Below are 15,008 nucleotides of genomic sequence, written 5' to 3' on the forward strand. Positions count from 1 at the left end.
AAGTAAGAACATGTGAGGTACTTGTGGAGTATTAGAAATGCAAGACAACACTTAAGAAAGTGTCCTGATGAAGGGTCTCGGCCCAAATTGTCGACTGTTTTCTCTTTTCCATAGATGCTGCATGGCCTGCTGATTTCCTCTAGTATTTTATGTGTGTTACTTAAGAAGCAAATCAGGATGGCTAAAAGAAGGCATGAGGTTGCTTAGCGGACAAGGTGAAGGAGAATCTGAAAGGTTTCTACAGATATGTTAATGACAAAAGGATTGCAAGGGACAAAATTAGTCCTCTGGAAAATCAGAATGGTAATCCATGTGTGGAGCCAAAAGAGATGGGGAGATCTTAAATGGATTTTTTGCATCTGTATCCACTTGGGAGATGGACACAGAGTCTATAGAAGTGAGGCAAAGCAAATTATAGAGGAGATCATTGCTGTCTTGAGGCAAATTAGGGTGAATAAATTCCCAGGGCCTGACAAGGTGCTTCCTCAGACCCTGTGGGAAGCAAGTGTGGAGAATGCAGGGGCCCTAGCAAAAATATTTAAATCATCTTTAGCGACAGTTGAGGAAATGGAGGACTGGAGGATAGCCAATGCTGTTCCACTGTATAAGAAAGGCTCTAAAAATAAACCAGGAAGTAGTAAGCTGGTGAGCCTGACTTTAGTAGTGGGAAAGTTAATTGGAAGGTACTCTAAGGGACTGGATATATGAGTATTTGGATAGACATGGACTGATTAGGGATAGTCAGCATGGCTTTGTGTGTTGTAGGTCATGTCTAGCTTATCTCATTGAAATAAGCTTTTTGAGGAAGTTACTTGGATAGTTGATGAAGGAAAGGCAGTAGATGTTGTCTACATGGATTTCAGCAAAGCATTTGACAAGGTCCCACTCGGGAGGGTGGTCAAGAAGATTCAGTACTTTTTCATTTAAGATGACATAGTAAATTGGATTAGACATTGACTTTTTGGGAGAAGCCAGAAGATGGTAGTCGATGGTTGCCTCTCTGACTGGAGGTTTGTGACTAGTGGGGTGCTGCAGGGATGAGTGCTGGTTCAGTTGTTGTTTGTCATCTATATCAGTGATCTGGATAGTAATGTTGTTAACTGGATCAGCAAATTTGTGAATGACATCAATACTGGGGATGTAGCGGACAACAAGGATAACTATCAGAGCTTGAGTGGGATCTAGACCGGCTGAAAAATGGCAAATGGAATTTAATGCAGACAAGTGCAAGGCATTGCACTTCGGTGAGACCAACCAGGGTAGGTCTTATACAATGAGCAGTAGGGCACTGAGGAGTGTGTTAGGACAAAGGGATCTGGGAATACAGGTCCATAATTCATTGAAAGTGGTGTTACAGGAAGATAGGGTGGTAAAGAAAGCTTTTGGGATATTGGCCTTCATAAATCAAAGTATTGATTACAGGAGATTGGATGTTGTATTGAAGTTGTATAAGACTGGTGAGGCCTAATTTGGAGTATTGGATACAGTTTTGGTCACTATCTACAGGAAAGATGTAAATAAGGTTGAAAGAGTACAGAGAAAATTTACAAGGATGTTGCCAGGACTGGAGGACTTGAGTTATAAGGAAAGATTGAATAGGTTAGGTCTTTATTCCTTGGAACACAGAAGATTAAGAGGTGATTTGATATAGATGAGATATAGATGGGTAAAGGCAAGCAGGCTTTTTCCACTAATTTTTGGTGGGACTACAACTAGAGGTTAAGGGTGAAAGTTGTAAAGTTTAAGGGAAACATGAGTGGAAACTCCTTCACTCAGAGAGTCATGAGAGCATTTCTTAGCATGAATGTTATCCTGTCACTTGTCACCTGCAGAACTCAGGAAGGCTGTGATGAGATTTGGACCCTTGTGGCCCAAGTGAAGCCCAAACTCTGCGGTGGTGAGCAGCTTACTGGTTGAGAGCATTATTGACAGTAGTCTTCATCACTTTGATACTTGATAGAGTCACAGAAAACTACAGCACAGAAACAGGCCCTTTGGCTCATCTAGTCCATGCCTTGTCCCATTGACCTGAAGCTAGACCATAACCCACCCCATACCCTCCCCATCCATGTACCTATCCAAATGTCTCTTAAACATTGAAATCAAAATTGCATGCACCACTTGTGCTGGCAGCTCATTCCACACTCTCACCACCTTCTGAGTGAAGAATTCCCCTTTCCCAGATTGGACTTGTTATGAACAACTTTCCATGTTAAATGCCAGTGTTATTGTACGAGAACTTCATGGCTAGTAGAGCAGCTAGTTGTGAACTACTGATCCAGCTGGGATGTTGTCTGGATATTTGCTGAATCCAGTGCTCACAGCAATTTCCTGATAATTAGACTGGCTGCTGTCATAGTGGGGATTTCAAAATGGATTTACTACTCTGCCTCAGTGTAGTTGTGAAGGTTTTTCTCTGGCACTCATGTTCTGGGCCCTGCCATTGAGGATGAGGATATTCTGGGTACCCTCCACCTCTCGTTAGCTGTTCCGTTGTCTGGTGTGGTGAGACTGCAGGATTTTGTAGTCTGGAGTCACTTGGCCCACTGTTGTTGCTGTTTAACTTGCATGTAGTCCTCGACTGCAGCCTCTCTGCTACTGGTGTGAGTGCTGCTCCCGGCATTGCCCCACTGCCCCCCTGAGTGAACCAGGGTTGTGGCCAGGGATGGCTGGGCCGTGGAGTTAGGGACAGTACTGCCAATGCTCCCTACCCCTCACTGACGGTGGTTCTGAGCTGTCGGATCTGTCCTGAAGAGGATTATAGCACCACACAACGTGTCATTGGTGTAGGGCGGGTGTGAGGACTTGATGTACACAAGGGTGGTGGGTGGAGTCGAGGGAGAGCTGGCAGCTTCTTTAATGTAGATTGTGAAGTCTAACTCTGTATAAACTAATGGGGGGAGTGAGGCGTGGAGCTCCTGAAGCCTAATGTAGATTGTGAAGTCTAACTCTGTATAAACTAATGGGGGGAGTGAGGCGTGGAGCTCTGCCGTGTAACAAGATCACAGCTGATCTACGGCAGGATGAGTTCCTTGAAGGGCTGCGCTTTGGGCTCTGCCTCCTCAGTGAAATTCCTAGACCTTCATTTGACTCCCGCACTTGGGATTAGGGAGTGAGAAAAAACACTGGAGCCTGGCTCCTAACTGTGTCAAGACAGATTGTTGATTAAAGAATACTTTGTATGAAAGAGGAGATGGGATTACAAGATTGAAACAATATGCTGCTGGGAGCCTGCTCCACCCTGGCACTGAGGAAAAGCAGACTAATAATAAAATGAGGGATATCGGGCGCCAGGGGAAGATTCCCGCCCCCAATCTCTGTCAAAGTGACATTGTTCTGGTGCTCAGTTCTGTGGGTGGGTGCCGTTGACAGCTGGCACAGACGAGGAATGTGCCTGATAATGTGAGAGTGCTGTGCTTGTGAGAAAATTTCATACCTTGTTGCCCCCTCAGTAAATTTCAGAAGCAGGTTACCGTGTCCAGTTTCCCAGAACTAACCCGATTAGACTTGGCTAATAAAATCGATTTATGCTTGCCTTTCCCTGTGCCAGAGAGAGATAGCTGGGAGCTTGGGGGAGCTGAGGGTAAATCGTTGATCTGGGTAGGGCAAGGGTCTGCTGGGAAGGGAGGCAGAGACTGAGGTTGAGGCATGCGTATGTCTGTGTGTGTGAGAGAGAGAGAGTGAGGGGGTAGACTTGGGTTAGTGGAAAGGAAGGGTTTATAGGTTAGGATATGTGTGTTTGTCCATCATCGTCGATGAGGACCTCGACACCATTATGATGTGTCGAGACTAGCGTGTGATTTGGATTTAAGTGAGGGAGAGTTGTGCAGCATCAGCCTCACTCTCTCTTCCCAATTCCCATCTGGATCCAGTGGCAAAACAAGATTCGAGGCGTCTGGAGATGGGACTAGGCACAGTGGATGACCAGGACGTCTTCTGTGTCTTGTCCAGCTCTACGCGTTCCACGACGCTTGCAGAGACCGCCTTCTTGACCATTGGACCTTCCATTGGTCTCGTCCGCTCAATCCGCTGGAGTCTGTCTTCACGTGCAGGGATAGACAACTCCTTATCTCACCGAGGGTTTGAGACCCGTCAGCTACCCTCACCTGGTTTAGCCGGCTTGTCGAAGCCGTTGCCTGGGGTGTGGCCGCTGTCGCATGCAAACAGCTACAGGGAGCCACAGGTGAGAGCTGAGTTCCAGGTGGAGACCAAAGGTGGACAAACCGCCTTGAAAAGGACACAACATGTTCCCCCACCAGAGGTGCTACCCCTCCCTGACGCCCCACACACCCTGGGTAGGATAAAAGAGGGGATGGAAAGAAATGGGGGCTATGAGCTAAGTGTTTGCAGTTGAGCAGCCAGTAAAATGGGGGTCATCCAGTGGTTGAGTCAGAATAAGGGTTCCCAACCTTTTTATGCCATTGACCCCACCACTAACGGAGGGGTCCGTGGAGCCCTGCGTTAGGAGATGGTTGATGGACGAGCAGAAGCAGTGGATGGGTGGGTGAGGGAGGGCTGTATGGTGGAGGGTGCTGGAGATATTATCGTTGAGCGAGATATGTTGGGAAAACTGGCTCGTTGAAATGTCCCTTAGTCTCACTGTTAGCAACACAACACAAAGGAGAATCTGACCATCGCCGCCACCCTGCAACCTCGATAACCCATCTGATCTTGTCCTATTGCAAACCTTTCCCTTGTTTCTCCCACCTTCCCTCCAACTCAAAACTAACTTGTTCATGCTCTTTCTCATCCAAGTACATCTTAAATGTTGTGAGCATGTCTGTCACTTGGGCAGTTTATTCTAGATTTCAACCTCCCTCTGGGTGGGGGAAAAAAAATTTCCTCAAATTCCATCCAAGACAAAATCTATGTCCCTCATAATTTTGTACACTTGTCAGGTCCCCCTTGACTCCCTCTACCCCAGGGAAAACAAACCCAACCTCTCCTGACTCTTTTAACAACTGAAATGCTCCAGCCCATGCGGCATTGTGGTAAGGCTCCACTGCAGTCACATCCTTGCCCTGTTGAGCGAGCTGTGAACGCGTTGAGGAAAGTGGTGGGGTAATCCTGTGCGGCTGTAACAGTCTTTGAGATTGCTCTTGCCCTGTGAGCGGCTGTAATGGTCTGAGGTTACGATAGCTGACCGTTCCAATGATCATCTTTGTCAGTGTTGTCACGCCCCGGTTGTCTGCTGCGAAGAGTCGAGTTACTTTTGTGTCGGAGGGCGGTGAGTCTGGCTCTGAACTGGCCTGATTGACAAAGCCCAGGAATTCTGCAGCTCCTCTGTATGTGGGCTCAGGATGACCGGCTCCAGGGGATTGGGTTTCCACCAGGTGTGCCCGTGGGTGGTGAGCTGTGGTGGTCTGAGAATGCAGGGCATCTGCTGCTCCGGGTAGGCTGTGTGTGATCACAGGTGGGGGTGGGTGGGATGGGGGGGCAACGTACTTGCACTTGGAGCCACTTCCCACTGTGTCACAACCAGCAGCTGGCTGAAGAGATGCACAGTGCAGGAACGGCCCTCTCTGCCCCCGACTGACCCTTCACACCTACACACTGCCTTGTGTTGCCCTTCCCTCCTTCCCTGCTCAGCGGCTTGGAGGGCAGTGGAATTGGGGTGTGGGGTGAGGCCATGCTCGTGATCTCAGTACTGTATGGCAGCTGCCACGGCCAGCTGCTGTGTGCACCTGGACAAAAGCAGTTGAAAGGGCTGGCTGAGCCTTACATTTCATTACTTCAGCACTGCCAGATTCTTCAACGATGCACAGTATGTTCAGAAATTACTGGCAAGTACACTCAAAGGAAATCCAAATGTGTTTTATAAGCATATCAAAAGCAAGAGGAATAATTGGGAAATGTTAGGGCCCATTGGGATCAGGAAAAGTTATCCTGTATGTAAGAGTTGGGATTTTTAATGCAGACTTTGTGGCTGTCTTTACTAGAGATTGGGACCACACTGGTGTTGCAGTTCAGAAGGAAGTGTTGGATGGACTCAGTGTGGTAAAGTGGATGCATTAAAAGGGGCTTCATGTGTTTCAGAGTAGATAAAAGGCCAGGCCAAGTGAAATGTATCCTAGGGTGTGAAACAAAGCACAGTGGGAACTTTGCTTTGCACTGACTACAGTTTCAGTCCTCTCTGGCTGCAGGAGTGGAGCCAGAGGACAGGAGCAGGGCTGGTGTTGTGGGAGGAGGGGATATCAATGCAAGTACACTCCTGTGTTGGGTCAGTTCTTGGTCTCTGCTCAGAGGGACAGTGTGAACCTTCACTGTACAGGTTACAGGTTAACCTGAGAGGTACAGGTTACTCAACAACAACAGATTTGTTTATCAGACCGATGGGATGACCTTGTTACCGCCTCAGGGAGTTTAGTGAGGCAGTGTTTGCTGCAGTCTGTGGGTTTTCCCAAAGCCCTGCACGTCAGATCAAAAAAGTAAACTGGTAGGGGATCCTGGGGGTGGGAGATGGGGTGACACGTTGGACCCAAAGCTGTTTTGGTGGCAGGAGTAGAGTGATGGGTGCTGGGTGTTTTTATGACCGGTGAGGTCTCACAGGGTTCAGTATCCGGTCTGTTGGGTTGATGGTGAATGTTAATGATTTAGACCAAATGCAGGGGAAATGATTGCAGTGTTCATAGAATTGATGGAAGATCTGGTGTAGCTGACAGTGGGGAGGAAGCTTTTAAAGGCTGCAGGCAGGCTGAAAATGGAAAGTGGAATTTAACAAGAGAAGCAATGCAGAATAGAGTGGTCGAGTTAGTGAGAGTGCAGTACTGAAGGGTAAGGACTGTGACAAGGCAGACTGGGAGATCAGGGGTCCATCTTTATATCAGAGGTATGGTATGGTGTACTTTCCGGATTAGTCAAGGCATACAGTAGGGGGACAGTGAGATTATACCAGTCACAGCTGGACCCCTGTTGTGTGGATTTCTGCTCAAACTTCATAAAAAATGTGTGATTGTACTAGAGAGGGTGCAGGGAGGACTTGGTGTTGGCGGAAATGGAAAATAGTAGCAGAGAGGAGAGATTGACTAGTCTGGAGGAGAAGGGTTGTATTTTCACACGGGGAAGATCTAATTGACGCAGAGATAGTGAACAGCAGGGGCTGAAGATTTGTAGTAACAGAAAGAAGAATCAGAGTGGACCCGAGGAGAACCACTGTGTCTCTCCTCCTCTCTGCACCTCGGCAGCAGGACGTCATTCCTCCAGAGGGTTCGTCCTTGGAACATTGGAGTTGGGGCAGTAAGCTCCGGATTTCCTCAGCAATTTCCTTCCATTATTCCCTCTGTTTGTCTACTACTATTGTAGATGATGAATGACTACATCCTGTTGTGAGGTTTAGTTTCTAAATAAAAGTTGGTGTGAAGGCCAGGATACCTGACAGACCCCTGTATCTGAGCTTCCCCACACTGTACACCTCTGTATCGGAAAGAAATTTGGGAGAGTGAGGCACATTATTTTGTTACTGAGTTGTGGATCCAGACCTGGGTACACGTCTCTGAGCTCTATCCCTTCCCCTGGCACTCTACTGAGTAAACCTCTGGGCTCTGGGCTTTGGAAAGTGTTGGCGATGATCTAGGTGTGGGAGGCCCACACTCCCAATGCACTGACTGCACCCTTCTCCCTCCTGGCAACACCAGGGCAAGAATTTCAGGATGGATCATAGTCCTCTCCTTCACGTCATGAGAAACCTCCCTGCCTGTCTACATAGGACTCTTTGGTCTTCTCCAGCACTTTTACTGTGAAATGTTTAACAGCGGGGTCAGGGCTGGGGCCTCCAGACGTTGTCACATGTGCTTACTCTGCGGACTGGCCTCTCCAGTCTGTCTTTTGCCCACATTCCTGCACACATCTAGAGGTGAGACTGTTACTGTGTCACACGAGGTGTGACTCCCACAGACATTACTGTTGCAGGAGAGGCGCAGTCATCGTGAGCACAGTAAGATCCCACCTTGCCAACACCCTTGGTGTAGCAGCCCTGGGGCGGTGGGGGGGTGGTTGATCAGCCCCTCAAACTCCATTGTTGCTCACTGATCCACCTCGTCTCCAAAGCCATTCTGCAGCTGCCTTGGGTTTGAATAGTTTGTTGCCATTTTCAGGGAAGGACAAGGGTTTGGGTTTGGGGAACCTTTGTAAATCCAGCTGGTGCGTGGATTTGAGTTGGCAGTGGTGGGCATTTCCTCGCACAGACTGTATTCTAGTTGTCTCTGCTGTCTCTGGCCTTGTTTACACACACGACCACCTACACCCTCTCCCACCCAAATGAGCATTAATGAGGAAAGTTTGCTACTAGTTTCAGAGTTTAGTTACTAGTTACCAAGTGTATTATAAGTACAGTACTACAGCAATAACTAACAGCTGCCTGTCCCTGTGACCCATGGATAGCTAACTTGGCTAACCCCAGAAGCACGTTGACCAGCAATCCCCCTCCCACTCTGCCCCATCAAGTATGAAGAGGGTGGGGCTGAAGTGCAGCCAGAAGGTGAGGAAGCAGTCCCCAAGTAGAGCAGCAGCCTCACACACTCCTTCCAGCCCACAGAAACGGCAAGCTGTTGGCAGATCCATTGACAGATTTATTGCAGGGCCCCAGTCTGTGCAGTGCCCTCCTCAGTGTGTGAAGAGCACACACATAATGGGGCCTCCCGGTTTCTCACCTTTCTATTTACTCAGCTTGGGTCCTTCACCATCTCGATCAGGCCTCCCTCAGCCCCTTGGATTCTAAAGAGAAGACTGCTGACCACCCCTACCCAATCTCTCCTTGTAGGTACCAGCCGGCACCCTGGCAGACCACAGTACGTGTGCTTGCAACACTGTGTGTCCGACAGAGTGATCAGCAGTGCTGGAGCTCCACAGGAGACTGTCTTGTCTCCCTTTCTCTTCACCATTTACACCTCGGACTTCAACTACTGCACAGAGTCTTGTCATCTTCAGAGGTTTTCTGATGACTCTGCCATAGTTGGATGCATCAGCAAGGGAGATGAGGCTGAGTACAGGGCTACAGTAGGAAACTTTGTCACTTGGTGTGAGCAGAATTATCTGCAGCTTAATACTTAATGTGAAAAAGACTAAGGAGCTGGTGGTAGACCTGAGGAGAGCTAAGATACCGGTGACCCCTGTTTCCATCCAGGGGGTCAGTGTGGACATGGTGGAGGATTACAAATACCTGGGAATACGAATTGACAATAAACTGGACTGGTCTAAGAACACTGAGGCTGTCTACAAGAAGGGTCAGAGCCGTCTCTATTTCCTGAGGAGACTGAGGTCCTTTAACATCTGCCAGACGATGCTGAGGATGTTCTACGAGTCTGTGGTGGCCGGTGCTATCATGTTTGCTGTTGTGTGCTGGGGCAGCAGGCTGAGGGTAGCAGACACCAACAGAATCAACAAACTCATTCGTAAGGCCAGTGATGTTGTGGGGATGGAACTGGACTCTCTGGTGGTGTCTGAAAAGAGGATGCTGTCCAAGTTGCATGCCATCTTGGACAATGTCTCCCATCCACTACATAATGTACTGGTTGGGTACAGGAGTACATTCAACCAGAGACTCATTCCACCCAGGTGCAACACAGAGCGTCATAGGAAGTCATTCCTGCCTGTGGCCATCAAACTTTACAACTCCTCCCTTGGAGAGTCAGACACCCTGAGCCAATAGGCTGGTCCTGGACTTATTTCCTGGCATAATTTACATATTACTATTTAACTATTTATGGTTTTATTACTATTTATTATTTATGGTGCAACTGTAACGAAAACCAATTTCCTCCGGGATTAATAAAGTATGACTGTGACTACTACTACTATGTCTATTCTCATGCTGTACATCTCCTTTGCACCTTCTCTGTCGCAATCACAGTTTCCTGTGCTGAGGTGGCAGGTGACCTAATGCAGGTGAGCAGGGTCAGTGGGACCTTCGCCTTGCAGATATGTTAAGGTCGGTCGGAGACTGTTTCAGTGAAGGAGTCAGTACTGTCAGAGTTTGGCATTGAGTGTGAGTGTACGTTAGCATTGGTGACTGAGGCTGGCTGTGCAGTAGAGGATGAAGAAAAGCACCAACTGTTCAGGAATGTTGTGGCACGAAAGACATGGTGGGGGCACTGGGTTGCGAGGAGATGCTGTCCCCACCAGAGGCATCTTGTCTGGTGTGAGAGAGACAGAGGAGAGCTGGAATTCAGGTGGTGAAAATGTTAAAAAAGCACACATGGGATAAATGGGAAGAATGATTACCCTTGTTTGTTAACTGGGGCAGTTTTAAATTAAGTGGTGAAAGGTCAGAGAGAAATTGAATTATAGTTTGGGGGAGTGGGCGGTTTGGGAGATGGTGAGAAGTGGTCTGGAATCTACTGTCTGAAAGGCAGTGGCCCTCTCAACTTTCAAGAAGAATGTTACTGAGTCCTTGAGCCTTAAATTGTAGGGCTAGGAACTGAAAACTGGTAAATGGGAGTGACAGAAATGTTCTTTGGCTACCAAAAGGCTGCCTCCTGCACCGTAAACGTCTCTGATCTGATGTGTAATTGGGATCTTTCTGTGCCCTCTGGCAGCCATGTGGCCTGTGCTGATATGGTGACCACATCTGAAATGCATGGCTTTTAAAACAAAATCTTCTGTGAAGTAATTTCTGAGCTCTCAAAATGCTCTGTTTAAAAGTACAAGTGATTTTTGGACACACAGGTGTTAGAAATTGTAAACAAAAACAGGCAGAGCTAGATATGAATTAGTAGCAGTGGGTCTAAGACTACCAGACCGGTGCCAAACCCTTCTGGCTTACTACCATCATTCAGGGTGGGATATCTACCGTACTTTGCTGGCCTGTATGTGACTCCAAATCCCTCGCACCTAGCGGACCCTGGATTGGTAGGGCAGTTTGGGATGGTTGTGAACAGTGTCAGAAACACCCACCTCCCAGAAAATGAATAAAAAGAAACAAGTCCTGCCCTCTCAGAGACATTCAGAGAGTGACGACCTTCTTCTCGGGCAGTCTCTCCATCGTCGACTGGTCAGAGCAGGGGTGTATGCCCCAAACTAAAAAGGCATCAATCATTTATCAAAGACAGAAATGTTTCAAACCAACTAAATAAGCAAGCTTCAAGAACTCTGAAAGCACAAACTCCCTGTCGTTCATGTGGATCATTTGGGCTGTGGTTCTTCATTAGTAGGTGGTGGAGAAAGAGCTCCCTTTATCCCAATGGGATGGAAGGGAAGTTCACTCAATGGACATACACTTGGTGACATCACAGTTGTTGCTATGACCCACAGATAACTAACTTGGGGGTGTTTGTGCATGAATTCAGAACATTGGTTTACAGGTGTAACAGGTTATCAAGGAGGCAGATGAAATGTTGTCCTTCATTGCTAGAGTCATTGAATTTAAGAGCAGGGAGGTTATGCTGCAACTGTACAGGGTACTGGTGAGGCCACACCTGCGGTTTTGTGCTCAGCTCTGATCTCCTCACCTGAGGAAAGATGTACTCTGAGGAAAGATGAGGGGGTTAAACTAAGGAGAGATTGAATTGCCTGAGATCGTACTTCTGGAATTCAGAAGAATGAGAGGGGATCTTACAGAAACACATAAAATCATGAAACTGATAGATCCCATAGTGGCAGGAAAGTTGTTTCCACTGGTAAGGGAGACTAAAACTAGGGGACCTAGCTTCAAGATTGGAGGGAGTAGGTTTAGGATGAAGATGAGATGCTTTTCCCAGAGAGTCATTTATCCAAGGGATTCTCTGCCTAAGGAAGCAATAGAGGCTACCTCATTAAGTATATTTAAGATAGTTAGAGAGATTTTTGCATGGGGGGGAATTGAGGGTTATGGGGAAAAGGCAGGCAGATGGAGCTGAGTCCACGGCCAAATCAGATTGAATGGTGGAGCAGGTTCGATGGGCCAAATCGCTGACTCCTGCTCCTATTTCGTATGTTCTGATGTAAATGGTGCAGAGACTGGAGGATTTGATAAGAAACAGGAACAGAATAAATGGGAAGTGTCTTGAAAGGGTTTAGAATGCAGGACTAGAGATTGAGGTCTGGGAAGTAAGATGAGCAGAAATGGTTTCATGCTGGCACAGACAGAATGGGCTGAAAGGCCTGTACTATAAATACCTCTGATCATGTGCGGTGGTGAGATCTTGCTGTGCCTGAGCCAGAGTACACAGTACATTGTCAAGCACCAAGTCAGGGTGTCAGCAGTAAGCCCAGACCTTTCATGCAGTTTTGCGGGCAACATCTTGGCCAGCCTGTTGGGTCAAGGTACCAGGGAGAGGGGTTCTTCCTTCGCCACTCCTGTTGGAGGCAGTAGTGTGCTTAAAGGCAGGGGGTGTTTTAAAAGGAGAAAACATGGATGTTTTAAAATGGGAATAGTTGGCTTTGATGTACATTGAGAGGAGGAGTAGACTGAGGTAGTTATAAAATATCTTTCGACGTGCAGGGTAGCCTCTAACTCACGTGCACAGGTAGGCCCTAGATCAGGCTCACCCTGAGCAGCTGACAAATTCTCTGTGGACTCTTCCCAGGTAATGCATGCTGAGATAAGCATCAACTGCTGCCGGCAGGTCTTCGAGGTATTGTGGCGTATCTGAGAGCTGCCGACCTAAGGGAATGTTGTCTGACAGGCACATCCCTCAGGGTACAGGACTGTACAGAGGCTCTGCAGGGAAGGAGCACACTGGGCACTGAGGGGCTGGATCCTGAGTAAAAGCCTCTCAAAGACCTGATGAGTATGTTGTTTAGAGAGGGGACACAGGTGGCATTGATGCGTTGTCAGGGTACGTGTTGTGTTGATGATGCAATGAGTATAGAGTCATGCAGTGCAGGAACAGGCCCTTCAGCCCATCTCACTCATGCTGACCAGGCTGTCTGATCTAGCCTCATTTGCCTGAGTTTAGCCCATTTCCTATCCACAGTACATTTCAGCCTGTTAAAATGGCTTTTAAACATTGTAACGTACCTATCTCTACACACCCCACTGGAAAAATGACCCTCAGCTCACTTGTAAAATTTTCCCCTCTTGTCTTGATCTACATCCTCTAGTTTTAGATGACTTTACCCATGGAAAAGATTGTGTCCATATGGACCCCCCCCCCAACCCCCTCTGATTTTATAAATCTCTCTAAGGTCACGCCTCAGCCACCTTTGCTCCAGGGAAAACGATCATAATCTTTACAGCTTCACTTCAGAACTCTGGCCCTCCAGTGCCAGTGATATCCTCCGCAGCACCCTTTCCAGCTTAATGACATCCTTCCTATAGCTGGGTGACCGGAACAGGACACGATACTCCTAGTGTGGTCTCATCACCAACTTGCCCAGGTATAATACGACATCCCAATTCTTGTACTCCATGACCTTGCCTGGAGAGGTGCTGAGTTGTACAGTACTTTCAGTTTGTTTAATTTTGAGGTAAGAGAGGCCCCTAACTGACTGGCATTCCTCTTGCAGCTGAGAAGGTGACCTCGCTGGGCAGGGACTGGCACAAGTTCTGCCTGAAGTGTGAGCGCTGCAACAAGATCCTGTCACCGGGCAGTCACGCTTCGGTGAGTATCCTTCTACAGGAAGCCTGGAGGAAGGAGTGCCTCCCCTCACTGCACGTGGAGGACCTCCAGTGCTGCCCTAAACACCAGCGACATAACAGGCAAAAACATGTCGCCCTCACTGCACCCCCAGGCACATGTCACACACATTTGTGTTCTCCCAGCACCTGGGGCCATTCAGCCCATCAAAAATACTGGCTCTCAATGCACCCCCATAGACCTCATTTTCCCACTTACTCTTCTGTCACCTGTTCTCTCTCACGATTCATCAATTCCTGTCTAACATCCCCGGCCAGATTTTGCCATCTACTTGCACGTTAGAGGCAATTTCAGCAGTTGGTTAACCTACTGAACTGCGTATTGTTGTACTGTTGGGCTGTGTGCGGGGGGCGGGGTGCGAGGGGAGACTGTGTGGCCACAGGAGAACGTACAATCTGCACAAAGTCAGCACCAGAGGTCAGGATTGAACTCGTGTCTCTGGTGGTGTGAGGCAGCAGCTGGTCCTATGCACTGCTTCTCTCTAACACGTGGGTTGTGGACACCTGCATGGGGTAAATACTCCTGTCAGGCCCAGCCGGCTGTGGATTCAGGGTGGGCAGCAGCTGCTTCCCAAGCCTAGCATCACCCACCTCTCTGAAAGAAAGGCAAGGTTGGTGTTTGTGTGGAGACTTCCATACACCCAAAGAGACATTCCATTTTGTTCAAACAGTCTATCATTAACAGAGACACAGCCTGACCCCATTGACACATAACCTGCACTGATCCCGTCTACATTCCCCTCATTTCTACCATTCACCCAGCCACAGCCAATTAACCCACCTATGCTGACTTCTTTGGGATGTGGTGGTGGTGGCGGGGGGGCGGCGGGTACTGGAGCACCTGGAGAATACCCCAGTAGTCACTGAGTAGGTACAGACTCAACAAAAATAGTAACAGAGACCATTATCAAACTGAGGGTCACGGCCTGTAAGGCAATGGCTCTACCTGCTACAGTGCTGTCCTATGCTCTGCATCCCTTTCTTTAGGAAACTCGATGTCAGATGATGTGTGGGCTCTGGCACTGGGCAGTATGTTCACGTTACGCACTTTTTGCAAAAGGTCACCTCCCCCTTGCTCTCTGGCTGCTGACCCCCTTAGCAGGTCTTCACAGGGAAGCTTTGTACGACGGTGCTCAGCATCTTTTCTTGGTTTTGGCTGCTGTGCAGCACTCTGTCACTCTGATGCACACACAAATACTGGAGCAACTCAGCAGGTCAGGCAACATCTATGGAGATGAGTAAACAGTCTTAACTACAGCCGAGACCCTCCTTCAGGACCGGAAAGGAAGTGGGAAGGTGCCAGAGTAAAAAGCTGGGAGGAGGGGAAGAAGGACAATCTAGAAGGTTCTGGGTGAAACCAACAGCTGTCAGAACCGAGTGGCCGGAGAGGTGTTGGGGTGAGCAGAGGGAGAGGACTGGTGATGGGAAGGGAGGGCGTGCTCTGGGTGGGGTTACG

General features: G+C 48.3%; 1 protein-coding gene across 1 annotated transcript in view; it reads left to right on the forward strand.

The window, feature by feature from the left end:
* crip2 (cysteine-rich protein 2) overlaps window positions 1-15,008 on the forward strand; it is a 51,925-nt gene that overhangs the window by 14,194 nt on the left and 22,723 nt on the right. The window contains exon 2 of the mRNA XM_072264287.1: window positions 13,423-13,517. Within this exon, the coding sequence (XP_072120388.1) occupies window positions 13,423-13,517 (95 nt within the window). The remainder of the gene's footprint in view (window positions 1-13,422; window positions 13,518-15,008) is intronic.

The sequence above is a fragment of the Mobula birostris genome, chromosome 1, assembly GCF_030028105.1.
Source record: "Mobula birostris isolate sMobBir1 chromosome 1, sMobBir1.hap1, whole genome shotgun sequence".
In the NCBI taxonomy this organism is placed as follows: Eukaryota; Metazoa; Chordata; class Chondrichthyes; order Myliobatiformes; family Myliobatidae; genus Mobula; species Mobula birostris.